The sequence below is a fragment of the Polyodon spathula genome, chromosome 15 (genome assembly GCF_017654505.1).
Source record: "Polyodon spathula isolate WHYD16114869_AA chromosome 15, ASM1765450v1, whole genome shotgun sequence".
NCBI lineage: Eukaryota > Metazoa > Chordata > Actinopteri > Acipenseriformes > Polyodontidae > Polyodon > Polyodon spathula.
In genome coordinates, this window is record NC_054548.1 from 31487596 (window position 1) to 31515174 (window position 27579).

General features: G+C 39.6%; 1 protein-coding gene across 1 annotated transcript in view; it reads left to right on the top strand.

Moving 5' to 3' along the window:
• LOC121327833 (ribosomal RNA processing protein 1 homolog A-like) overlaps nucleotides 1-27129 on the top strand; it is a 71625-nt gene extending 44496 nt beyond the window's left edge. The window contains exons 10-16 of the mRNA XM_041272075.1: nucleotides 1405-1502; nucleotides 4814-4833; nucleotides 8481-8624; nucleotides 10969-11537; nucleotides 24149-24307; nucleotides 25699-25765; nucleotides 26845-27129. Coding sequence (XP_041128009.1) covers nucleotides 1405-1502; nucleotides 4814-4833; nucleotides 8481-8624; nucleotides 10969-11537; nucleotides 24149-24307; nucleotides 25699-25765; nucleotides 26845-27035 — 1248 coding nt within the window. The 3' untranslated portion in view covers nucleotides 27036-27129. The remainder of the gene's footprint in view (nucleotides 1-1404; nucleotides 1503-4813; nucleotides 4834-8480; nucleotides 8625-10968; nucleotides 11538-24148; nucleotides 24308-25698; nucleotides 25766-26844) is intronic.
• Nucleotides 27130-27579: the final 450 nt, after the last annotated feature.

A 27579-nucleotide genomic window follows, 5' to 3' on the forward strand; every position in this document is an offset into this window, starting at 1 on the left:
CCTCCACCACATTTCACGTGGGTGCGAGACACTGTGGCTTGTAGGCCTCTCCAGGTCTCCATCTAACCATTGGACGACCAGGTGTTGGGCAAAGCTGAAAATTTGACTCATCTGGGGGTGCTTCAGCAAGGCTGGAATCTGGAATGGTAAGGTTGTCCTGGAAGAAAACTTGCTTTCTTCTGCATTTCGCCTGCATTTTCTTTGTGACCTTATGTTCATGGAAACAAACCTGGTGATCCAGCGAATTATAAAATATACCCCATGTTTAAACAAGCATCTTTTGAAAAAGAATAAGTTACCAGAAATTTGATTCCCCCAGAAGACAGTGGAAAATCAAGTGGTCATTTTAAACTTTATTAACCTTAAGGTTTTTTTTGTTTGTTTTTTTTTGTACAAGGACCTTTTAAGTTTAACCATTCTTTATTAAACTTACATGACATAAGCAATTAGTGTTTGTTTTTATATGCACTATATTTCTTTACATTTTTTTCACCATGGTAACATAAAATGAAGCAGAAAATGTCAACTTTGTGCTTTTTAAAATAAACATTTACAATATTAAATGCTTAGTATTGCAAATAAGCCCAAACCAATGGATGATTAGCTAAGTTCAAGAGCTCTTGCGTTGTGTGTCCCACTGAAAGTGTTTTGTGTGGCTGCTTTTGTAGGTTCGATGTTTAGGCTTATTGTTAGGAGCGAAGAAGGTGCCACAAAAATAGAAATTAACAAGAACAATTGAAAGTGTACATAGTTCTTTTTTCACCTTTTAACAATTAAAAGGGAGTGACTTTCTGATGTAAAAAAGTTGCATTTGCGATCCAAAGGAAGAACATTAAAAGAAAAGAATGCTGTACAATCTGTATTTCAGCCCTTGTGCACAGGTATGAAAAAATGGATTTCACTTGCAACTAAATAGATATTTTACATCAACTTTATCTTACTGGATACTTTCATCAAGTTTCAAAGACAAAGAAAAAAATAATATACCAAATTTTGCTTGGCAGATGCTGTTTCGTTCACTCAAGTATTGTCATCTCTACCAGCAATTAAAGTTAATTTATTATTTGGCATACATTCTATTTCAGGTGTAATCTGAATCAAAACTTTTTTTAAATCTTAACAATTTGGGTTCCTTTGCAAAAAATCCAACACGACAGTGGACCCCAGATTCCTGCCACTTTCCAGCTTTTTTTTTTTTTTTTTTTTTTTTTTTTTTTACTTCTCACTTTCATCTCTGAAATTGTGACATGTAAAATTGGATTGCCTGCTTCTAATAGCTGTAAATGCCAAATGTGTGGGCAGCAGTGCGTAAAGATGCTGAAATTAACCAGTATGTTACACAGACAGCTTGTATCTGCCAAATAACAAATGAACTTCAAATATCTTTTTTTTTTCTCCCCCCAGTTTGACTACAAGGCAATTGCGGACCGTCTCTTTGAGCTAGCTAGCCGGACCAGCACGCCTCCCCAGAACAGAAAGATCATGTATAGACTGGTCAAAAAGTATGTGTTTCTGTCAAATGTTTTTCTAGCGTGAGATTTGATTATTGCAGTAAGTACTATGTTTGCTATGTTTTCTGGTTGGTCTTGCTGTTATCTGTCACCAGATGAGGAGCATCTTATTTTTTAACACAATATTAAACAAAAGATGCCTGGGCATGTTTATCTCAAAAGTTATTTTTTTTCAGTCTTTGGCAACATCTTTATATTTTTTATATATGCATATAACATATCTTAATGTGTTTACAAAACATTCTGTCAGTGACATGCTATTCCCCTTTTAGTATGCCCACAGATGGTTTTTGTTGAAAGAATAATTACTTGTTTGTGCTGTGGTAGAGATGTCCTGGGCTTTTTGACCCCTGTTGATACAGATAAGGTGGAGGTTTATGGAGGTGAACAGTTTGGAGTAAACCGTCAGTCCATATGGTGTATACACAATTGTAGTCAAAGTTTACATACCCCCAAAGGAAATTTTATAATTTCTAGAAATTTCTCGAAAACAAATAATTAGAGGAAAACTCTTTTGTAGCAAAAGTTTTTTGCTTTTGTGGATGAGGAAAAAGTTACAAGAAACAGATGTCTACAATTATTTATTTCAGCAATTTTTGCAAAAGTATTCATACCATGACAAGGAAAACTTAAATGAACAGCTAGTTGAGGCACCTTTAGCAATGATAACCTCTTTAAAACAATTAAGAGATTTGTCAATGAGCTTTTGGCATGATTATTGATTTTTGACCATTCTTCAATGCAAAATTGCACAGCCTTCACCAGCTCATACCACTGATTCTCAATCAGATTTAGATTGTGACTTTCACTAGGCCATTCCAGAACCTTGATTTTATTCTTCTTTAACCATTCTGAAGTAGATTTTGATGTGTGCTTTGGATCGATGTCATGTTGGAACATCCAGTTGTGCTTTAAGCCAAGTGTTGTAGCAGAGGGTTTCAGATGTTCCATATATTGGAACTAAATTTCCTGAGGCATTAGAGGAAAAACAGCATGATAGAAGGATATTACCACCTCCATGCTTGACAGTAGGTATGGTGTTCTTTTCTTTGTACACCTCATCAGACTTTCTCCAAACATAACTATCAGTGTGACCAGATAGCTCAATTTTTTTTGTTTCATCACTCCACAAAACCTTTGACCAGAATTCATATCCATCATTTAAATGCTGTTTTTCAAACTTTAAGCAATTTGTCGTTGTGGTGTTCTCTTTTTGCCTTGGCCTGTGACTATTGAGACCTTCACCATGCAATACTCGACCTGTGGTTGAAATGGAAACCCCAGTACCACTTGCAGCCAGTTCACTTTGAATATCTTTGGCAGTCAGTCTTGGATTGTTGTTAATCTTCCTCACAATTCTTGTACTTGTTCTTGGTAAACCAACTTTCTTTCTTCCAGACTGAGGGAACGTTGTGACATTACCACGAGTCTTGTATTTCTTGATAACAATAGTTGAAATTGGGATACTCAAATGCTTTGAAATCTTCTTGTATCCTTCTCCAACTTTATGACAATAAATCATTTTCTGCCTAAGGTCTTCAGATAGTGCTTTTTTTCCCCATATTGACTTATTGGTAAGGACCGAACTCATCCTCTGCCTAACTCTCTAAGAATGTTCACCTACAATCCAGCATTTCGGACTTTTCTAGAATTAGGTTCTACATTACACTATGTAACACAATTTTTGTTCCTGGGTAGTAAGTGTTATTTCCTAATTGCTTATGCCTCAGAAGTATAGAAAATGGCTATTATTCCCCACAAACTTTGCTTTTGTGACCAAGACAGTGATATTTTGAAATGTACCTATTTCTAATGAGAAAACGGTCTTTTCGTTCACATAAAGTCAGAAAAAAAACAACATATGAATCCAAATTAACATGTATTTATACTAAAGTAATACAAAAATGAGTACAGAAGATTTAGAAGTGAGTAGTTTTTCGAGATTTACGATTATACTGTAAATCACTTTCATGAATCAGCCCCCAAATGTAGTCTCCCATCATGTTCTCGTTATACTGTCATTGGTAGCGGCGTTCAAAATCCACTATATCCTGGTGGAAGCGCTTGCCTTGCTCCTCCGAGTACGCTCCCATGTTCTCCTTGAATTTATCAAGATGAGCATCAAGGATATGAACTTTGAGGGACATCCTACAGCCCATTGTGCCGTAGTTCTTCACCAGAGTCTCAACCAGCTCCACATAGTTTTCGACCTTGTGATTGCCCAGGAAGCCCAGAACCACTGCGACAAAGCTGTTCCAAGCCGCTTTCTCCTTACTAGTGCGCTTCTTGGGGAATTCATTGCACTCCAGGATCTTCTTTATCTGTGGTCCGACAAAGACACCGGCTTTGACCTTTGCCTCAGACAGCTTAGGGAAGAAGTCTTGAAGGTACTTGAAGGCTGCCGACTCCTTACCTAGAGCTCTGACAAATTGTTTCATAAAGCCCAATTTGATGTGCAGTGGTGGCATCAGCACCTTCCGGGGGTCCACCAGTGGCTCCCACTTGACGTTGTTCCTCCCCACAGAAAACTTGGTCCGCTGTGGCCAGTCCTGCCTGTGGTAGTGCGCCTTGGTGTCCCTGCTGTCCCAAAGGCAAAGATAGCAGGGAAACTTGGTAAAACCGCCTTGGAGACCCATCAGGAATGCCAACATTGCAGCCTCTTGACGCCATCTCAGAAAAATGCAGATCTGTATCCACTTAGGCAGCTGGAACTAAACTGAACTGGTGGCCTTAAGGCCCCTGTATTTATACTACTATTTATATTACTGGAAAGTTCTAGAAGTTACTCCAAGTTTACTCAACACTGAATCTGTCTGGAATGTTCTGGAAAATGGGTAAATTTCAAAATATCACTGTTCTGGTCAAAGTTTGTGGGGAATAATAGCCATTTTCTATACTTTTGAGGCATAAGCAATTAGGAAATAACACTTACTACCCAGGAACCAAAAAAAAAAAATTTGTTACATGTTGTTATCATATTCAAATTTCTAGCACCTTGTAGACAATACTGTCATAGCATCAAAGGGTTTGAATACTTTTAAATTAGCTTTTTTTGAGTTTTGCAAAAAAATGCACAAATAAATAATTGTAGACATCTATTTCTTATAACTTTTTTCCTCATCCACAAAAGCAAAGCTTTTGCTGCAAAAGATTATTCCTAAAATTGTTTGTCTTCGAGAAATTTCTAGAAATTATATGCTTCTATTGGGGTATGTAAACTTTTGACTAAATCTGTAGTTCGTTGTGGTCTACAATTTAATGATTCTGGTTGCTCAAAATGTTGTTCTTTTTCTGTCTTGCAGATTCCAAGACTTAAGTGATGGTAAGAATTCCTGTATTTTTTTTGTAATAATAACACTTTGTGCATCCGTTTTGTTTTTGTAGCAGCCACTCCATTTATATTGGTTTTTCAGAAGTAGATTTAGAAGGTTGATAAGGATCAATGGGAAGTTCATACATAAATTTGTTGGTTGACCACTGATATTTGTGATAACAAAAATATTAAGGTATTATTTTAATACCCTGGTATAAGAATACTTGTCGAACCCACGACAAAAAAAAAAATATTATAAATATTAACGGAATGAATGAGTTTACAGTTAGGCAGAAAGAAGACTTGAATATAAGATCCTGTAATCACCTCTATGCCAAAATCCACATAAGTGCTTATTTAAAGTAGTGTTAATTCAATACACTGTTAAGCTGTACTTTCTTTAGATGGCCCACACACTTTTAATTGATTTTATTCATATTCGCACAACTTGACATTCACCTCTCAATTGTATTTTTTGTGGGTTTTTTTTTTTCATTTATGAGATTGCAAGATTTTAAGCTGCTGGAATTATTAAAAAAATCAACAAATTGAACTATTGATTTCTGGGCAACAGCACTACACTATGTAAAATCCTCTAATCTACACAGACACCCTGTGATAGAGGTCTGTTCGGTCCTAAATTTAAAACCCAGTCTAAACCCGACAAAATAAAAACCTGACCAGGGCCCAAGACCTTTGAATATTGTGTTCAGTTCTGGTCACCTCGCTATAAAAAAGATATTGCTGCTCTAGAAAGAGTGCAAAGAAGAGCGACCAGAATTATTCCGGGCTTAAAAGGCATGTCATATGCAGACAGGCTAAAAGAATTGAATCTGTTCAGTCTTGAACAAAGAAGACTACGTGGCGACCTAATTCAAGCATTCAAAATTCTAAAAGGTATTGACAGTGTCGACCCAAGGGACTTTTTCAGCCTGAAAAAAGAAACAAGGACCAGGGGTCACAAATGGAGTTTAGAAAAAGGGGTATTCAGAACAGAAAATAGGAGACACTTTTTTACACAGAGAATTGTGAGGGTCTGGAATCAACTCCCCAGTAATGTTGTTGAAGCTGACACCCTGGGATCCTTCAAGAAGCTGCTTGATGAGATTTTGGGATCAATAAGCTATTAACAACCAAACGAGCAAGAAGGGCCGAATGGCCTCCTCTCGTTTGTAAACTTTCTTATGTTCTTAAATATTTGCATACCTGATCATCTCCACAAATGTATTCTTAACAAACACTATTGCAACTAAGTACCTTCAGTGTAGAGTATTCCTGGTTTCCAGTTAAAACGCAAGTAAAAGTTATACAGTCAAAGTAAACTTTGTCAAAGAGATCAGGGTGGCGATCTGAAAGATGTTTAAATAAGTTGGTGGTGTTTCCTCCCTTGTTTTTCACTTTTTTAAAACACTTTTGACATTGTCTGTTCAGCTTCAACCAGATTGCAGTTATCTGGCTGAAATCAAAAATAGTTCCACAGCAAGCTTCTTTCTCTGGCATTTGCCATTACTGCTGCCGTAGTTTAATTTTCCCAGAGCACGTAGTGTAGTTGGTTACTTCCGCTAAGCAGAAATGAGTAAGCCAAGTTCATATTGTTTTTACAGCACACAAAGAATTGTTTTAAAAGCTAAAGAAATATGTTCTCAAAATTGCGATACTTCGATATTTGTATTTTATACCGATCTTAGGTATCCTAGGATTTGGTATCATGATGTACTGTAGGTATCGATATACTGCGGAACACTACTACTCATTCTCAACTAACACCCGTGAATGCCTTTTTTAATACACCATGTGTTTTGACAGGAAGAAATGTAACCCCTTCCCTGCCAACCTAATATTCTCCACACAAACACCAACCGGCAGGGCTTTCACCCTACCACACGCCCCAGCACTAAACTTTACCTAGGTAACGTGAGTACCTGAGGGCATTCACGATACAATGTCTGATAGTTGTACTAAGTTGCTGAAAATTTGGTAAAATAATTTAACTTGCTAAGAATTTCTTTTGGAGCCTTAAATTGATGCCAACCCTCCTTTTATTGAGTAGCAATTGAAGGAAATGTTTGCATCTGGTATGATCCTTCAGTATTACATAAGAACATAAGAAAGTTTACAAACGAGAGGAAGCCATTCGGCCCATCTTGCTCGTTTGGTTGTTAGTAGCTTATTGATCCCAGAATCTCATCAAGCAGCTTCTTGAAGGATCCCAGGGTGTCAGCTTCAACAACATTACTGGGGAGTTGATTCCAGACCCTCACAATTCTCTGTGTAAAAAAGTGTCTCCTATTTTCTGTTCTGAATGCCCCTTTTTCTAAACTCCATTTGTGACCCCTGGTTCTTGTTTCTTTTTTCAGGCTGAAAAAGTCCCTTGATCGACATTGTCAATACCTTTTAGAATTTTGAATGCTTGAATTAAGTCACCGCGTAGTCTTCTTTGTTCAAGACTGAACAGATTCAATTCTTTTAGCCTGTCTGCATATGACATGCTTTTTAAGCCCGGGATAATTCTGGTCGCTCTTCTTTGCACTCTTTCTAGAGCAGCAATATCTTTTTTTATAGCGAGGTGACCAGAACTGCACACAATATTCAAGATGAGGTCTTACTAGTGCATTGTACAGTTTTAACATTACTTCCCTTGATTTAAATTCAACACTTTTCACAATGTATCCGAGCATCTTGTTAGCCTTTTTTATAGCTTCCCCACATTGTCTAGATGAAGACATTTCTGAGTCAACAAAAACTCCTAGGTCTTTTTCATAGATTCCTTCTCCAATTTCAGTATCTCCCATATGATATTTATAATGTACATTTTTATTTCCTGCATGCAGTACCTTACACTTTTCTCTATTAAATGTCATTTGCCATGTGTCTGCCCAGTTCTGAATCTTGTCTAGATCATTTTGAATGACCTTTGCTGCTGCAACAGTGTTTGCCACTCCTCCTACTTTTGTGTCGTCTGCAAATTTAACAAGTTTGCTTACTATACCAGAATCTAAATCATTAATGTAGATTAGGAATAGCAGTGGACCTAATACTGATCCCTGTGGTACACCACTGGTTACCACACTCCATTCTGAGGTTTTTCCTCTAATCAGTACTTTCTGTTTTCTACATGTTAACTACTCCCTAATCCATGTACATGCGTTTCCTTGAATCCCAACTGCGTTCAGTTTGAGAATTAATCTTTTGTGCGGGACTTTGTCAAAAGCTTTCTGGAAATCTAAATAAACCATGTCATATGCTTTGCAATTATCCATTATCAATGTTGCATCCTCAAAAAAATCAAGCAAGTTAGTTAGACACAATCTCCCTTTCCTAAAACCATGTTGACTGTCTCCCAGTACCCTGTTACCATATAGGTAATTTTCCATTTTGGATCTTATTATAGTTTCCATAAGTTTGCTTATAATAGAAGTCAGGCTTACTGGTCTGTAGTTACCTGGTTCAGTTTTGTTTCCCTTTTTGTGGATCGGTATTACGTTTGCAATTTTCCAGTCTGTCGGTACCACCCCTGTGTCAAGAGACTGCTGCATGATCTTGGTTAGCGATTTGTAAATTACTTCTTTCATTTCTTTGAGTACTATTGGGAGGATCTCATCCAGCCCAGGGGATTTATTGCCTTTGATGACTGAAGCTCTTTGTTCTCCCTCCAGGAATCTTTCCCCAGGATGAGTACCCTGAGGAGGTGTCCACAGACGAGGATGATGATGAGTTATTTGGAAGTAGGAAAAGAATGAAAAAGAGAAGGAATACAGAAAGTCTGCTGGAGAAAAGCAGTGAGGCAGCCAAAGAGAAAGGTATTTTATTATCTGATGTAATAGACCACTGTGAAGTAATGAAACCTGAAGGGCATTCTTTTATTGAAAGTACCAGAATCTCACACTGTATAGAGGCATCTGTTAATCGGTCAAGTCAAACGTGCATTCAGTGGTGTTGCTATTAAGATATGAAAATTTGTTTGAAAACTGTCTTGATAGACATGTCATTTAAACTTAAATACTGTTATAATATTAAATTTTTTTGTGACGGTGTAGCAGGGCGGTAGGGAAGCCCTGCTGTTGAATCATATTGTTTGTTTATTTTTAGAACAGGGTCTCCCCCTCCGCCCCTGTGTTATTTTGTATTTGTTTATTATTTTGTATGACGGCACAGCCGTGCATTTTTGTGTTATTTTAAAAATGTATTTGACGGCGAAGCGCCATGCGTTTTGTTTTGCAGTGTGGATGGGAAGCCCATCCACATTTAATAATTAAAACCCGTGCAGAAGGTGGCCATCTCCCGAATTAAGTGATTAATTTATTGCTAATCGGGAGATGGTCACCTGTATAAAAAGCCTGCAGCTCTCCGTGTTAGGTGGGTGTTTGGAGGAGGAACGAGACCGAGCGAGGAGTGAGAGAGGAGAAAGCAAATTTAAAAGAATAAGGATCGGTGAAGGCTACTGCCCAGCCGGACCTTAATTTATTTGTGGTTGTGATTTATTTTGTTTAATTGTTTTATTTCTGCTCTGCGAGCAAGTGTTTATTTTTGTTCAAATATTTTATTTATTTTTTGTTCTTTAATAAAACGGCGCACGTGCCACTGCACTGTACCTTTGTTTTGGTTGTGCTTTCTTCTGGTCTGAGTCACCGCAACGCCATTTCCTGCCACAGACGGGCAGGGGGGAGAAATGCTCTCCTGAAATATTTTTTCACTGAGCTTCATGGGATGACTGCATTATACTATATAATGCTTGTTTTCTGTACAGTGCATCAAGAGCCGATGTGTATGTGAGTGCACTTTGTTGTGATACGAGGCAAAAACATGATTACTTTCTTTTCTTTTAATTTGACGGTTATACAGTTGCAGACACAAGTATTCGCACCCTATGCCTTTTTATACCAGAATTCAAGGTAACAGATTAAGGACCAGCATTTAGTAAACTTTTAACCACTTTTTAATGAAACAAAATACAAAATGTTTAGTTATTTAACAAATACGCTTCATCAAAAAACTTATTTCTAAAGCATTAGTTCATGAGAAATGTATTGGCACCCCTGCTTTACCATAGTATTGTGTCCTCCTTTCACTTTTATTACAGCTTTCAGAAGTTTAAGATCATTCTTAACCAGTATGTTACATCTTGTTTGTGAAATCTGGGCCTGTTGTGTCTTGCATAGTTCCTTCAGCTCAGACAGATTAGATACACAATGCTTGGCTACAAGTTTTTTTTTCAGATGCCCTAAGCATTTCAATTTATTGAGATCTGGTGATTGGGAAGACCATTCCAGGACTTGTTTTCTTGAACTTAGCCATATGCTTTGGGTCGTTGTTGTGTTGGAAGATTAACTATTTCAGGCTACTAGCAGATGGAAGGGCTGTAAGTTTTTGCTTTCTAGGGTCATTTTAGATTGTACTTAATGTCAGAGTGTAACCCTTTGTATGTCCAGGTTCTACAGATACGCAGCTTTTCAAAAAGGTATTGCACTATGCTTTTAAATAGATATATATGTTAACTCACATAAAAAGCTAAAACTCTGCCAATCACTTCTCAAAAAGGTAAAAATGTGCACTGTCAAACAATGTTGTATAAAATCAAGACCATACATGATATTTAAAAAATGATTTAAGATTCTGGTTCCTGCATTGTGTGGCTACCGCTGATAACTTTACATATTTTAAGTAGGAGATCATTAAATTACACTTATGAGGACATTTCTAAAGAAAAAATAAGTGTGTCGCATTCAAACTAGGTCAATGTGGGTATACTTGATCATAGAATGAAATCATTATCTATTTAGTAATCTGCAGAGCATCAACTTTTTAGAAATGTGTAGCACTGTATACTTTAAGTAGATATTTTGTCTGATACATGCTCTAAAGTTAAGTCATCTGTCTGCCCTCAAAATGCTCACAGTCCGCAAGGGTTAAGTGTTGTAGGGTGCCAGTACTTTTGTTCAGGTAATAACAATTTTTAATTTTTTTTTTTTTTATGGCTGCTTCCTAACACCTTACTGATTCTTCCTTTGCTTAACGTCTCCCTCGTGGTCTGGCCTCGCTACCATGGTTCCAGCCTCCAGGGAGGATAGACTGAGTTTGTGACACAGGGAGCTGAAGTGTTAGCTTCACTTTAAGATGACTGATTTCTAATGTTTCTTCTTACAGATAAAAAAAAGAAAGGGGGAAAAAAGATAAAGACACTGAATGGCACAGTAAAGCAGAAGAAAGAGAACACAGAGGCTTCTCCAGCAGGGACTTCTACCGAATTGAAACAACCCTGTGCAACAGAAGAGTCAACAGAAACTAAGGCAAAGAAGAAAAAGACAAAATTAAAGGAGTCCAGTCCCAAGAGAATTGTGGCAGACCCCAGCAGCAACAACATAGACGGGCATACAGGAGAGAAAAGGAAAAAGAAGACAGCAAAGGAAGCTGCAGCTGCCATTCTCCCCTCCAGAGGCAAAAAAATGAAAAGGTTGCGAGTCCTGGGAGTGAACGGAGAAAGACCATGTCTTGAGCAAACCACTCCACTGGAAGAAGGCCGTTCCCCCTCAGAATTACCAAAGAATACCAAGAAGACAGTTGAGCTGGTTCAGGTGGACCCAGCAGCAGAGCAGGTGGAAAGCAGCCAGACAAAAAAGATGATGAAAAAGAAAAAAAGAAAGATTGAGGTGGCTAACCCTGCAGAGGTCAATGGGCTCAGGGAACATGGTGGCAAGAAAAAGAAAAAGAGCTGTGTAAGTATTTATGCGTTCTGATATGATGTCCAAAAATATTACAACTTTGCTGCATAATTAAAAAAACCACCGTCATGGTTAACTGTGGACCCTAAAAATGCCTTGATTACATTTTTTTAATTATGTAATTTATTTTGTTACTTTTGACCCCACTCCTCTGCCTGCTTTAATTTGTACTTTGTGCACAACGTTCAAAACCTCTCCCCCTTCCTTAACAACAGTTGAGTTTTCTGTGATCGATTCAATCTTGTGTGGTTGTCAAAAGTTCAAAAGACAAAATTATTATATTTGGGTTCATTTCAGTTTTCTCTTGAATTTCCAGAGTTGAAGCAGAGTGTATGGCAGGGACTTTTGTGCAATTTGTCACAGTTTCCACCCAAGTAAATAAAATGAGCCACTTAAATGTCCTTACAGAGGCCAAACTTAGTGTAAGTAATGCTGCCTGGGTCAGAATTGAAGTTTATTGATCCCCAAAAAAGTGGAGATGATACAATCGCAGACAAAAGTATTGGCACCTTATGCTTATGATGCCACAATTCAAGGTAACAGATTTAAGGACAAACATTTAGTAAACTTTAAGCACTTTTTTCCAGTTAGCTTCCTATGCTACTGAGAAACTGCCAGTGTTAATTTCTTTTTAGTTGCACTGTGCTGTTGAAGTGGCAGGAGCTTTTTTGAATATTTGAGTCTGTCTTTGTCGTTGCTGTGTCTGCTTTTGCGTAGCTGACAACAAAGGCTACTGGATTCTTTCTAGTTTGCAGACTATTTGCAGCCCGTTGAACAGTGCGTGCTTGCAGTTGCCAGTGGCTCTTTCAGGTCTTCACCTGCACGCCACATCTGGTACCAGTGTGGAGCCGGTACCGAGGTTGCTAGCAGAGCTGGTACTAGAGCCGGTACCAGTGGCTTGGTCAGTACCAGTGGCCTGGTCGGTACCTGAGCCGGTACCAGAGCTGGTACCAGTCGCCTTTTATTGGTACCAAGGTCGGTTCCAGTCATCTGGTTCATACCAGAGTTGGTACCAGTGATCCGGTTCAGTGCGGTTCAGCACCAAGACCGTGCTCCATTCTTGTGCACTCTGTGTACACAACAGTTTTCAGCACCTGTCAGCATTGCTGTCTGTTTCTTGTGCACATACATTGAACAGCTGAACTGTTTTTTCAGCCTTGCTCCATGGCTGGGTTTCACCCTTTTACTGTTTGCAGGAGAAACATTCTAGCAGAGGATAAACATGACAAGTGCATCCTACTGTCTGGGAAGGTAGCATACGGAGGGAGCAGTAAAGACTGCAGCTCTTTTTCTAAGAGAACAATGGAAAGCAAGCTTGCCCGCTGTTCAAGAATGCAGTTTAAGAAATTTTACTTCCACACAGCCCACATGGTAAGAGGATCTTTTCACTTTAAATTGAGCAATATATTTAATAATACATTTTAATCTCTGAGGCAGACTTTTTAATCAGTCACAATACTCTTTCCAATTCCAAACTCCTGTGCTGTTTTATCCCTGGTAATTACCTTTTCCAGAAGTGACTGACTACTTAGTTTTCCTGTAGCAATTTTGCATTAGTACTGTACAGCGGGTTATGTGGCTGAAGAGATTGATCATGTTATTTTATTTAACTTTTTTTTTAATGACCGTATAAAAAAAGCAAACAGAATAGGTTCCTGTTTTTTTTCTTTTGTTAAAAGAAAAGGTGTTGATTGTGTACATAGTTCTGTCTCCACTGACAACTAGAATTACAACCATTGTTTGATTTGAAGAGAACATTTAAATATAAACATTTAAATATATACTTTGGTGTGTACATTTTTTTTTTTTTTTGTATAAAGTCTTCGTGATGTTAAAACGTTATTGACTTATTTAGGATTTTCTTTGCTTTGAAAATACTAACCAGTGCTGTTGGTATACATCAGAATGCAATATAAAGTGTGTGTGTGTGTAGATATGGTTTATGTTTAAACACTGACACTGCATAGCATTTCAACCTTAAAAAAAATTTACAAAAGCACATCCCTGGAGGACGTCTTCCCTTCTGAGGACGCGGAATATGATATCTTGGCTCCCAGGGTAAGCCCCTCTGTCAGAAGAGCTCACTGCTTTTATCAGACGTGCTGCCACGGTGTTGCAAGTGCCTTGGCCCACGGAAGATGAGCATAAACGCTCCATCTTTTCATAGGGTCCCTGCTGCTACATGCTAGCATGCGCCTTCCCCCCAGTTCTCCTGGATTTTTTGCGCAAGGTGCAATCATCTTGACCATGTCCGGCAACTGCCCCTGCTGTCTGAAGATCTTTGGACAGTCTATGTAGGGTGTACGACGCAGATAAACTGGGCCTTGGCCAGTTTCCGCGTGTTGAACCTTCCATCGCCTCTCTGGTGCAGATGCCCAATCTGGCCGAGCTGCAAAGCTCATCTCATGTCCCAGCAAACTGCCGCGTCACAGAACTGATGCTGAAGAAGGCCTGTGCAGCCACAGCGTTTTGCACACTCCTGGGTAGCTACAGTCGCATGGCCTACCAGTCCAGGCTGCTGCAGGCTCTGTCCACTAACCAGAGGTCCTCGTCCCATCGGTTGGACAAGTTGAGCTTGGAAGGCAGCTCTGGCTTTCTAAGGCCCCAATGCCTGACAACTACAAGGCGTCATTGCTTGATGCACCTGTAACACCGGGTCTTGCGTTTGGACTGGCAGTTGATGAGAAGCAGGTGCAGGCCATTCAGCCCCTGCTAGGGCTAATGCACAGACCCGCTTTCAGGGTGCACAGCGTGGAGGCCGGTGCAATTACTAGCGTCCTGCTCCCGAGCAGCAGCCGCAGGCACAGTCCCTGTGAGCCAGCAGTCATAGGGTTTTGCTGCCACAGGTCCAGGGCCCATTCTATCAGGACCTCCTAGATTATTTGGCGATCATGCACCACAGACACCTGGGTGCTTACCACCATCAAGGCTGTCTACTCTCAAGTTTCGTTTCAGCCCTTTTCAGGGCATAATCGTAGCAATGGTCATGAACCCTCAAGACACTATTTTAGTGTCTTAGGAAGTATCAGCCCTGCTGCAGAAACAGGCCATTTCAACTGTTCACCTTCTCAACAAGAGAGAAGGGTTTTACTCCAGGTATTTCATGGTACCGAATCGGGATTGGCAGTCTCAGACCAATCCATGACCTCAGACAGCGCAATCTGTGCTTGAGAGTATGACGCTACAACGTGGCAGCTGTTGCAGTCAGTCAGGTCAGGTGACTTGTTCACTATGGCGGATCTCAAGGATGACCACTTTCACATCCCTATAAAATCCAGCCACAGGAAATATTTGCAGTTCACTTTTGAAGGGACCGCATACAAGTTCTGTGTACTGCCGTTTGGCCTATCTAGCTCCTCGCACTTTCTCAAAGTGCATGGGTGCTAAACTGGCTCCTCTGAGACTCAAAAGCATGAGTTCGTAATTACCTGGATGACTGACTGATATGTGCTAAGCACAGGCAGTGTTGCACAAGGGACTGGTCACCAGCCACCTCCCAACTGCTAGGCTTCGCTGTGAACCATTAAAAAAGAAGGCTGATGCCTGCTCAAAGGGTTGTCTATCTCCGCGTCGCCCTCGATTCCGTAAACATGATTGCTGCTCGCTCGGATGACAGGATCCAGAGGCTAATTGTCTGCTTGGAGATTTTCAGCCCAATGCAGTTGTGAGGGTACTGACTTTCCGGAGACTTCAAGGTCTGATGGCAGCATCTCAGGTTCTCGCCTCAGGGCTCCTGCACTTGCGCCCTCTCCAAGCCTGGTTCAACCACAAGGTCCTTCACCCTGTCTTGGACCAGAATCATCTGCTTAGTATCTCGTCACTGTTTGGAAGCTCTCTCGTGGTGGAAACAACCAGCTCGTCTCTGGTTGGGCACAGCTCCGTGTCACAAGGAGAGGTGGTGACCACAGACACTTAACCTAGGTTGTGGAGCTGACTGGAACGGCCAGGGGGTTCAGGGCATGTGGAAACCCCCATGGGAGGGTCTTCACATAAATACCTTTTGAGTACCAGTGGTGCCTTATCTCTGTTGTCTGCTAGCTTTTGCTCGGCACAGACGGAGATTGTAGTAATTACAGGCTTACACGACTTTTGCAGAAATTAAAGGTTTGCTGACAAAGGTGTTTTAAGAGTAGTTTTGAGCAAAATACTCAAGAAAATCTGCCCTTGGAATTGTTCGGGAGAAAAACGGGAGAGCCATTTCAGTATTTCAGCTTAATAAATCACAAACTTAATAAATGTAAACCATTTCTTAGTATTTACTCCTGTCAGAAGCATTAAACCCATGGCATTATGTATTCCAGTGACAATAACATGCAAGGTGACAAGCCTGCGGCTCGATTAGCCGTTCCTTCCCGGGATCCTAGTGCGTTACACTGACTCGCTCCAGATGGAGTATATATATATTATTGGGTATTTATTACATACACATAAATATAAGAATATTTTGTGGACCGTGTGGGTTCGCTTTTGTTTCCAATGATGTGTGTATATATGTGTTTTTGTTTTTCAATTCGTACAGCGGTAAGTATTGAAACATTTCGAGCAGCTATTGTAGGCGTTCCTACTAGCAGGAATTTGCTGTTTTAGTACTGCTTCTGCAGTGTTATTACAAAGGCTTTTTTAAGCAGGCTTTTTCTATTTTGGTGCGCGAATTTAGAATTAGCTTGTGGCTGACTCGCAGGTGGGCACCCCTGTTGATTCATCACATACAGTAACTACGACTCGTCGCCCCAGACCCTTGGAGACCGATGTTACTGTTTTGTTGCAGGCTGCTGCCTGTCTTGTGTTCACACTGATTACACAGTCTGGCCAGTGGCTGACTTGCAGGTGGGCATCCCTGCTAATGTGCCACTTGCAGTAACTGCAAGTTCGAGATTACTGTTTGGTGCCGAACTTCAGTAACAAGTGTTGTTACCTGTGATAGTGTCATTGCAGCGGTACTGTCAGCCCTCACTGATAGCTGTGAGTACCCTATTAAAAATAGGTTAAACAGTACTATCCCTGGTCCAGTACCAGCTGTACCATACTGTACAGCGGTGTTGCTGCTTTTAAGTTTTGGTTACAAGTACTTTATACCGCGCCAGCCCTGTTACAGTAAATACTGCATACAGGAGCTACAGCTCCCGCCCTGTTACACAGCAGTGTTGCTGCTTCAGCAGACACGTCCAGCTTCTTCTGGGGAGTGGTCTAGAATGACAAGGGGGGGCGTAGGGGAGGTGTAACCCCCACTAATGTTCGTACAGTGCTGTCTTTAACAAGCTGAGGAAGCAACTGTACAATTTTTACTGTAACTTGCTATATTTGCATTATACTGGGGTTTTATCCCTGTGACACATACAGGCAGTCTACCTGGCTAGTATCGAGCAGGCCTTGTTGACAGTCCAGTTACTGTCTAGCTCAATGAGGTAGCACCAGTACAGTTTTACCGTACATTGCTTGTTTGCATAATGCCAGGATTTTTTTTCCTTGGACACATAGAAATCCAACCTACCTGTCTAGTACCAGGCAGGCCTTGTTGACAGTCCAGTTACTGTCTTAATGGTACATAGGTACAGTTTTTACTGTATATTGCTTGTTGTTTGCATAATGCTGGGATTTTATCCCTGTGACACATGCAAAGCCAGCCTGCCTGTCTACTACCAAGCATGCCTTGTTGACAGTCCAGTTACTGTCTTAACAAACTGAGGTAGCAGTGATGCATTCTCTGTACGTTGTTTGCTATTTGCATGATGCCAGGTTTTATCCCTGTGATTATATGCAAGGCCAACCTGCCAGTCCCCAGCCTGCCTATCTAGTACCAAGCAGGCCTTATTGACAGTCCAGTTACTGTCTAGCACGCTAAGGCAGCAAATGTAAATTTTTACTATGCATTGCTTGCTATTTGCATAATGCCAGGGTTTATCCCTGTGACACAGGCAAAGCCAGCCTGTCTGCGTAGTAGAAAGCAGGCCGTATTGACACTCCGCTGATTGTTTTTATCTCTTACTGTACATTGCATCATACCTGGATTTTATCCTGGTGATGCATTGTTGACAGTCCAGTCACTGTTTTTAACTGAGCCAGGAACTGTACATTTCTGTGCAATGCTTGCTGTTTGCATTATGCCTTTGTCTTATCCTTGTGAAACATGCAAACCAACCTGCCTGTCTATTTCACAGGACCGGGTAAGGGTGCTATTAGTAGCTCCTTACTGACCAGGAGTGTGGTTTTCCAGTTCTGATGCAGTTACTGAGCGGCCAGCCGTGGAGCCTGGCTGAAAATCACGACCTGCTCAGTCAGGTACAGGGAACCTTGTATCTCCATCAAGCCTGCAGCTCTGAGTTTGGCCCCTGAACAGCTGCATTTGAGCCGTTTGGAGCCCCTTTCACACTGGCACTCCTACCCGGGATCCGGACCCGGGTCATGAGTAACCAGTGAAACCACCTACCTTGGTAATAACAAACAGCCATGCCTGCGTGAAGGCTTCACTTCCACAAGGAACGTTTCTGTTTATTCTATTTAGACATATTTGTGTTGATTGAGACACAGCATGAGCCAGACTGCAGCAGGGATGTAGAAACATTTGCTCTAATCAACATTTGGGCTGAGGGTTCAATCCAAAGAGGTTTGGATGGAAGCATCAGTAACAAGCTGCTTCCCGGGCATTGTTATGCGTGTGGTGCACTTGCGTCTGTCACTCAGGTCAACCCTGCTTTATCAAACATAGTGTGAAATTGCGTACCCGACCTGCATGGCGCGAGGTTCAGACCCAGGTAGAGCATGCCAGTGTGAAAGGGGCTTGGTATTATCAAACCAGGGTGACTAACACCCTGCAAAACGCCAGGGCAGCCTCTACTTGTTCCCTGTATGGTTGCAAGTGGGGTGTGTTCCAGACATGGTGTTTGCCTTGTGGGTTTGAACCCACAACATGTCATGTGGCAGTTATACTGCAATTTTTGCAGGATCTTTTTCATGAGGAGAACCCTCTTCTACTCTTAAGGTCTATTTGGCAGCCATTTCGATTGTCTCCCCAGGAGCTAATTTCCTGGCGGGGCAATTTTTAAAACGCACCTGGTGGCTTAGGCCTCCAGTGAAGGACTTTCCTCGATCGAGGTTAAATGTGGTACTTAATGTACTGCCAAAACCTCCATTTGAGCCCGTGTATTCAGCTGGGCTTATTTTTTTGTCTTTTAGGATAGGCTACACTTCGTACTAACACAGCTTTTCTGCCGAAAACAATCTTGGCTTTCCACATTAACTAGTCAGTGGATTTGGAGACTTTCCATTTCCCTCCTTTCCAGTCTGACAGGGAGCGTCAGTTCCATACGCTTTGCCCAGTGCGGGCATTAGTGTATTGTGCGGACAGAACTAAAAGCTCTAGACAGTCGAATAATTTTTTGCCTGAGGGACAGGCTCTGTCTAAACAGCGTCTATCCAAATAGATAACAGGCGCAATACAAACTGCGTATGAACTGGCCAATCTCGCCCTGCCTGAGAAGCTCACCGGCCATTCCACCAGTGGTCAGATTACTTCATTGGCTTTGTTCCAGGGTGCATCTATTCAGGAATTTTGCACTGCAGCGGTTTGGGCTTCATCCCATACGTTTGCCAGGTTCTGTCAGCTGAATGTCCCGACCCGCAGAATCCTGGATTTGGCACAGGAGTACTGAGTGGGGCTTCCCAATCCACCCTCACGATGTAACATTAGAGGGGAGTTCATCTTAATGTGTTCATTGGAACATTACTGTGACACAAGCGGTCCTAGCTTGCAGTTGGGTTGTATGTCATGTCTTTGCGACAGCTTGGGTATACACACCCATTTTGTAATGGTTAATATTCCCTACTTGAAAGGCAAAGTTAGGTTAATATCATAACCCTGGCTCCCCGAAATGCGGGTGGTCTCAGCGTTCATGGTCGCAATCTCTGAAGAAAATGATGGTGTGTCTTCCAGACATGGTGTCAGTTGCATGCACTGGACCCCACAACTTGTAGATTGTGGCAATGTCCCCCACCCCTGTGTATTTGTGTGTTGTGTGTTGCGTGTGGTGTGTTAATGTTGGTTTATTGTAGTTGGTACACGGGATAAAATGTAGGTAATGAGCACGAGTGTTTAAATGTATATTTGTATTTAGACACAAAGATTGCACCTTCTCTTCACCTGCATAGTTCAGTGGGTATTTAGTATGGAAGCACGGGGATCACAAATTAATACACGTGCAGATGTACTGAGATTCCAGTTGAATGATTGATTAGCAATTGAGTCTCGGTACAGCTGCATAAAAGAGGCACATTTTCACTCACTTGGGGTTGGGTGTTCGGTGTGTGGAGAACTGGTGAGAGAGGAGAAGATTTATATTTACAGTAACAATTGCAACTCGTGCTGGAGAACCAGCATGGTACTTGTTTGTGTGTTTGTCCACTCGCTTGTGTTTATTGTCTGTTTGTTTTGGCTACTGTGCCATTTTATTTTACAAAATGTTTTTGTGTTTGTTCAAACCTTTTATTTAAACTGAGCAGCAGCGCTTGCATTCACCATTTCTCTCGCAGTGCTGTGTGTTCATTTCTGGTCTGATGTCACCACTAAAGCCAGCTTGTCGTACAGATATACTGCAATTTTTGCAGGACCTTTTTGATGAAGGGAAAGCTCCCTCCACACCTGGAACTAAGGTTACTCTCCTCACTAATCCTGCTTTACTCCCTAAAAGCATTTCTGGTTTCCATATCAACATTCCATATCAGTGGAATTGGAGGCCTTCCATCCCACATCCTTTCCAGTCTGACTGGGTGAGAAAACTCCATGTGCTGTCCAATTAGAGCACTGCCTTATTATGATGGTGGTGATCCAAGCAATTGTTTGTTTGCTTCGGGTCTAAGATCGAGGTAGATTGCAGACACGGTCAGGATTGCATATGATCTAGCCAACCCCCGCTAGAAAAGGTGACTTGTCACTCCACAAGAGGGTTTGCAACCTCTTGGCCGTTATTTCAGGCCGCATGTGTCAGACATTTGCAAAGCTGCACTATGAGCCATGCCTCATACTTTTACCAGGTTCTACCAACTGAATGTCTTAGATCAGCAGAACCCTGCTTTTGAGACCAGAGTGTTAAGGGCACTGCCTTTAACTCACTTTCATTCTGTTCCACTTCAAGTTCTGGGGTAGTTAGCCACACACCTTTTAATTGGACTGGTGTTTAAATGTTAAAGTTACTTCATGTAACCTTGCAGCATACAAACTGCATTGGTCCTCCCTGACTGTACTGTGGACCATATGCCATGGATGCTCAATCAGTGTTCGGCCAGAATGCTAAAGGCAGTTTATTTGCCAGTGCTGCAAGTCCTTCACTTGCAAAGGCTTGGGTAATTGCATCCCATTACATTTTGATCTTGAAAGTCTTCTGCCTTTTTGAGACTTCAAATTTAGGAAAAAACTTTTTTTTTTCTTTTTGTTAAAATAGCTTTTTAAATTTTTTTTCCCTACATGCTCAACACAGACAAATAGATACACAGGTTTAGTTTCAAAATAACCCTTGTTTGCTAACATTTTATTCCGTTTAATATCTTGTCTTTGTTTTTAAACTGCTAGAAACTATTCTGTTCAAAATTTCTAAATAATTGGTTCTAGTAAATTTTTAATGCACTGTCAAAATACATAAAATATTGATATTGTAGTGTTCCATGCATTTGTTATGTACTGTATTTGCTGTCTGTTTGCATGCTGTGTGTTATTTCCTCCCTGCTGTATTCAGTCATTGATTGTTTACCTTTTCTGTGTGTATTCCAGTACCATAGACAATAGTTCCTGCTGCATTGGCTTTTATAAATTCATCGTGTTGTATTCAAATTTTAAAAGAAAATTATTAAACAGTGCTGCTTGCATCAATTAAAAAAGCAAAAATTAAATAAACTAAACCGCACCATCAAATAAGCATAACAAAACATCTTAGTGTTGCATACAATGCAGTACAATTGCATTACATTTCCAGCTGTAAAAAAATATTAATTTTGTTTAATCAGAACCATACATGTACTTTACAAGTGTACCACTGCGTTGCCCTGACGCAGAACAAGTTACAGTATGTATTACAGTTATACAAAGTACTCCATTCAAACTAGAGAGGTCACGGTATCAAATTTTGACTTTATGGTATGTCATTTTATTGTAATCTGTTTTTAAATGGTTATTTAAAGAAAGTCAAGTAATTGACAAGAAAAATAACTTTAAAGTTTTAAAACAAATACAACACACTGGTACTACAGTTCTATCAGGCACTGCCTAACTGGAAGTAGTGTTCAGTCCACCTCACACAGGCTCAGCAAAATAATGCTGCTTTTTTATTTCAAATTACTCTCCTTGTGTTTCATTTACTGACAATCACGTTTGCTTGAGATGTCAGTGTTCGACATTAGTTAGTTCTAATGAACACAGTGGCACACAGAGAAACTGTGAATAAAAAATCGCATCCCTATCACCTTAAACGCGTGCACTCGGTAATCATGGTATAGAAAAATAGTTGCGGTTTCAAACCGTGGCAGTTTATACTGCGGTTTACGCTGACATCCCTAATTCAAACAATGTTTTCTACATCGGATCATAAATATTTTCCTGCTCTATCAGCTTGTTTTTCTTTGTTTCGTCTCTAGTCGGGTTTTGTTTTTTCAGCACAGTAATGCATTTCGGCAAATGCGCAATTTCAAACCTGTTGTGTAGCATTTTAATTTTTTGTCCTACTTTATCCAGTGTACCCGAGCCTTTGGCTCTCGGTTTCGTTGTGCACGAGTTATTTGACCTAACACTGGAATTTTTCTTTTTTAGTACATACTTGCGCACTTTTATGCACACAATAAAATAAACAAACAAAACAAACCCTAACTTCACCGGGAGTGCTCAACTAAACTTTGTCTTTCTGATTAATCCTCACTTAACACTGCTTGACGGCTAAATCGTTTCCCAGTCACACACAATCCAGTAGAGGTCTCCGCAGTGCCTTTGCTGATTCTGACCACACAGGTCACGGCTGTAGCCCTCTCTACGGGGTTTCCCCTGCCTTTATGCATGACCTCATTATGACAAATCAGCGTCATAGGATAACATACTGCCTAGCAACACATGGACCGAGGGAATTTTTGCCGCAGTGTTATCGTTTCTGTCTGACTGAGAAACCTGTTTTTACCTTTCAGAACATTAAAATGGCCTACGATTATGTGGATGTAATTAGTGCTGTTTTTGTTCTTAAATGAAAAAAAAAAGCAAATATTAGGTTGTCCAAAAAAAATTAAAAATCGTAAATCTCGAAAAACTACTCACTTCTAAATCTTTTGTAGTCATTTTTGTATTACTTTATTATAAATACATGTAAATTTGGATTCATATGTTTTTTTCTGACTATGTGAATGAAAAGACACAAGCGCCCGTTTTCTCATTGGAAAAGTGATATTTTGAAATTTACCTGTCCTGGTCACAAAAACAAAGTTTGTGGGGAATAATAGCCATTTTCTGTACTTTTGAGGCATAAGCAATTAGGAAATAACACTACCCAGGAACAAAAATTGTGTTACATAGTGTAGTGTGATACTAGGGAGGTGAAGCAGTCATGGTTTCAAACATGATAATAAAATGATAAACACATTTTATTATTTTAAAAAGAAAGGTTAATGCCAGAATCGGTGCAAAATTACTGTCAGTAGTCATAGGGTAAAAAAAAAAAAAAAAAAAAACTTTTTTTTTTTTTAAACAGTAGCACAGTCCTACTAATATTAATCACATTAGTACGGTCTTGTGTAACTAGAGTTGCGGTTGGTCAGGGAGGCAATAATATTAACATACAGTAATAGCACTGTCTACTGGCACAATTTTGCTTTACTGTTCTGTAGTGGAAAGAAAACTGCGTTAGTCAAAATAATGTAAAGGATTTTGCAGTACATGAATATCTCTGCAGACCTATTCAGAATTTAGGAAATCTGTAACAATGTTTTTTCACATGGGACTAAGTTTGGCATTTATTAAATAGGAATCAGACTTATAGTGCAAATTACATATAGTATGTATTGTATTGCAAATGATAGGGGCTCACCCAGGATCTAGCCTCATCTGTCAACAGGGAAAAATGTGCTAATAAAGTTCAGTGAAGTTCAATCTCGTCTCCGTGTCGCATGCACGCACCAAACATGATGTCACAACCAACCCATTGAAGAGTTGAAGCAGATATTTTTAAGCAAACTAATTTCTCACATAAAGGAATAAATCACCTATGTTTAACAGGATTATAATTTTTTTTTGGCCGTTACGCGAACTGAAAACACAGCATAGCGGTCTGATTACAGCTTCATTTTTCCAGGTAACAACATAGCAGCCTGTTACGCTCAGCAGTGCTGGTGGGAACCCTGCATGGTATAAAAAAACTCATTCAAACAAATCCTGATGATTTAAGACACTAAATGCACAAACATAGCACTCTCCAATTTTCATAGTGCTGCCATCATTAGCCTTTGCATTTTTTGTAAAATCTGACACATTTCCAGTGTCAGATTTTACAAAAATCAGTAAATTAAGAAGAAAAAAGTAGATTAAGAAGAACTATACTAAAGCGCTTCGGCAATATGTATATTTTCCTTTTTTTTTTTAATAGAAAGCAGAAGAGACTGTCAACTCTGTGTCTTCCGAGAAGCCACTCCAAAAATCCAAGGCAATCACAGAGACGGAGTTTGTGAGATTTGAAAATTCCTCCTTCCCAGTGCCATTATTTTTCAAGCGTGCCAATGGTGGCAAGCCCAGAGCAGCCAAACAGGTAGGGTCATTTCATTTTTGTGACTAATGTTTCTGTTACTGTTGCTGCTGCAAAATTAATTGCTTCTCTGCCGAGCAGCCACCTTGTAGCTTTGCTTTTTGTAATGATATCTCCAGAGTGTTTGAATGGATTATGCACAAATGTTCTTAGGATTAACAAAGCATCAATCACACATTTACTATCTGCTATATATGTGTCATATCTTCAACATCGTGTCTTGGTTATTTTATTTAATTTCTTTATTTTAAATTGTTTAGCTGGAACAATTAATGTGTAAGTTATGTTCAAAAGTGTTTTTGACTGCACATTTTTATATCTGTAATCAAAACTGGTTTGCTTTAGTCACTGCTGGACAATGAAATGGCTGCCATGTGACCATGTTACAGGAAATCATACCAATGAATGCTGATATAAGAATATATCCCTATAATCACATATTATTGGTATTGTTGTTGTTAATATTATTCACTCTTCACGATGACACAGCAATGCCCAGTTTCAAACGGTTTGAGACTAGCTGCAGTGCCGTAAAGTTTTAGTTGTCATGTTAACTAAAACAGAACTAGGTACCAGTAGTAATAAATAGGCCTGTGTACGTGTGGTATAGTGCAGCCTACACACTTTTACGTTAACGGTAGTTTTAACAAAAATCTATAAGGATCTTGGGAAGAAATTATTCAGAATAGTTAACGTGTTCTTTTTGTTTTCTAAAACGTGTTTCAGAAATGAGTGTTTGGTGCCCATTTATTATTTACAGTTTCTAACATCTGCCATCTTATTGTCTTTTTTTAATTGTTTTTAATGGTAGTTTACTAGTTTTCATGTTAATTACATTGTATTTTATGTTTGCAATAAGCAATGCTATGTGAATAATGCAGTAAAATGTATTTAAAATATTTTAAGCTTAAAACGCAGATTTATAAATGTATTTGTGTAGCGTGACCACTTATTAATGAGAAAAGAATGATTGGTATCGAATCTATCTTCCAGTTATTCATATGGAATATTGGTAATAGGAATTAGCCAAAAAAATGCCTAATTACACTTGACTGTTGTGCTTGATGGATTTAGGAGATTTAATTTATGTGAATAGTTTATGTAAATCAGGAGAAGCTAGAGACTTTGTCGTTTACTTGTATTAAAAGAAGGCCTTTGAGGTTTTCTGACATGAAAGCAGCCAACCATTATTTTCATTGGACTTGGTGTTTTACACTACAGTAGGTGAGTAAACAATCCACACTTTTGGTAAGAGAAGAGAGAGTTGGTACATTGAAATTTAGCAATAGGGATTTCTTAGCGCAGTTAAAACTTTGTATCTTAATTTAAAATAATAATAATAATTAAAAATATTAATAAGAAGAATTTAAATAGCTGATGGGTTTTTTTCTTAGGGGCTGCAGACACCAGAATCGGGTTCAAAGAAAGTCACCTTTGGACTGAACAACAACAAGACTGCAGGTAACAATCTGGGCTGTTTGCATCTCTCCTGTTCCTCTCTTTTTTTTATCAATACTTTGTACAGAAGGCTGCTGTTCAGTACACAAACAGCTCATTTATGTGAGCAATCCTGTGGATATATATTGTTTACTCTATGGGACGCTACCAGTAACCTATTGGTTTTATTCTTGCTGTGTTTCTGTATCTAATATTATGTTTTGCCTTTCCATATGTGCTTATAGTACACATTACAGTAACTGCCAGTTCCTATGAATAAATGAAGGACTGGAATTTGTTCTTTATTGTCAGTGTTTCAGAAGAACCCAGTGTTTTAAACGGATAATGATAATGAACAGGCAATACAGAATGATAGAACCAGATAGCCTCTAAGTTTACATTTTGGTATGTTTACGGTCCTGGATTGTCTATTTTGTTTAAAAACGTATTTAGCCTACTCTTCACGGTAGGTGATTCAGTTTGTTTTTCTTCTTTTTGCTAGATTAACCCGCCTTTAATTCGAGGGTATGTGCTTAAGCTAAAAGTGTTTTTAATCTAAAAATTCCCTGGATTGCTAACAGATTGAGACCCCTTGTGGTGGTGGTGGTGGTGGTGGTTGTTACTGTTTAATGTTTCTTTCATGAGATACAAAAGTTTTTGCTACTATTGCTAATTTTCTCACTCCTAATGTAATATACAGCACAGTTAATTGTACAGTACATTACATTTTAATGAGAAACTAAATAAAGCATTTAAATGTGTGTTACATGGGTAGTGTTAGTGCTGTATTGAGTGCAGTATCTAGTATAACTTGTTTTGTCACAAATTTAAATTATACATTTCATTTAACTGGTAAACTTACCCACGTGTTTGTATGTCTACCACAATCTTTATGGGGAACACAGTATTTGCCTTCATTTAATTAAATGTTCACTAAGCGTTCTCATGGTGCCTAGTCTGGTTTCAAACCCTATTGGCATCATGCCTGACGTACCACCCTGGGCAGAGTCCCCCTCAAATATAGATATTGTTTTCCTCTATAAGTGTTGCTCTTTTAACTTGTATCTGTGTTTCAAGGATTTTTGTTTTTTGTTTTTAAACAGAATTCAGAAGGACTGACAAAAGCATATTAGTGAGTCCAGCGGGAACATCGCGAGTGGCCTTTGACCCCCAGCAGAAGCCCCTCTGTGGAGTGCTCAAGTCTCCCTTGAGCGTGATGTGTTCCAGGCATAAAACCAACACCCCTGCTTCGACCAAGAAAAGAGCAACCGCTGCAGACTTTTTTAACTTTTAACTTTTTCTTATTCTGACAATGGTCTGTTTCTAATTAAATCAATGTATTGCAGAAACAATAAAAAGAAAACAATACTTTCTATGTAAACATCCAACATTGTATATAATTTGATCATTAAACCACAACTCTTATCCAGTTATTTTCTGGATGCATCATCTTGTCATGCGCTTTCCAATGCCCTGTTTTTAATTGATAGGAGTGGAAGCGACAGCATGGGAGAAGTACAGGCGTGGAAAAGTACAGAGAAGTAGAAGCAGTTAAGGAGAAATTTACATCTAATTGCTTTAATCAGAAAACACAGTAAATTGGGAAATCACTGCAGCTTAAAGTCTAACGGCTGCGTCTTTTTTCTGATAAGCTGAAGCTCAGAGCAGCTGATTCAGCACTGTTCCGACATGGTGGAGGGATGGAGCCAACGGCAAACAGGATTAGGGAGTGGTTAACATGTGAAAACAAAGTATATTAGAGGAGAAACCTCAAAATGGAGTGAGGTAACCACTAACCATGGTGTACCATGGTGGTCAGTATTAGGTCCACTGCTATT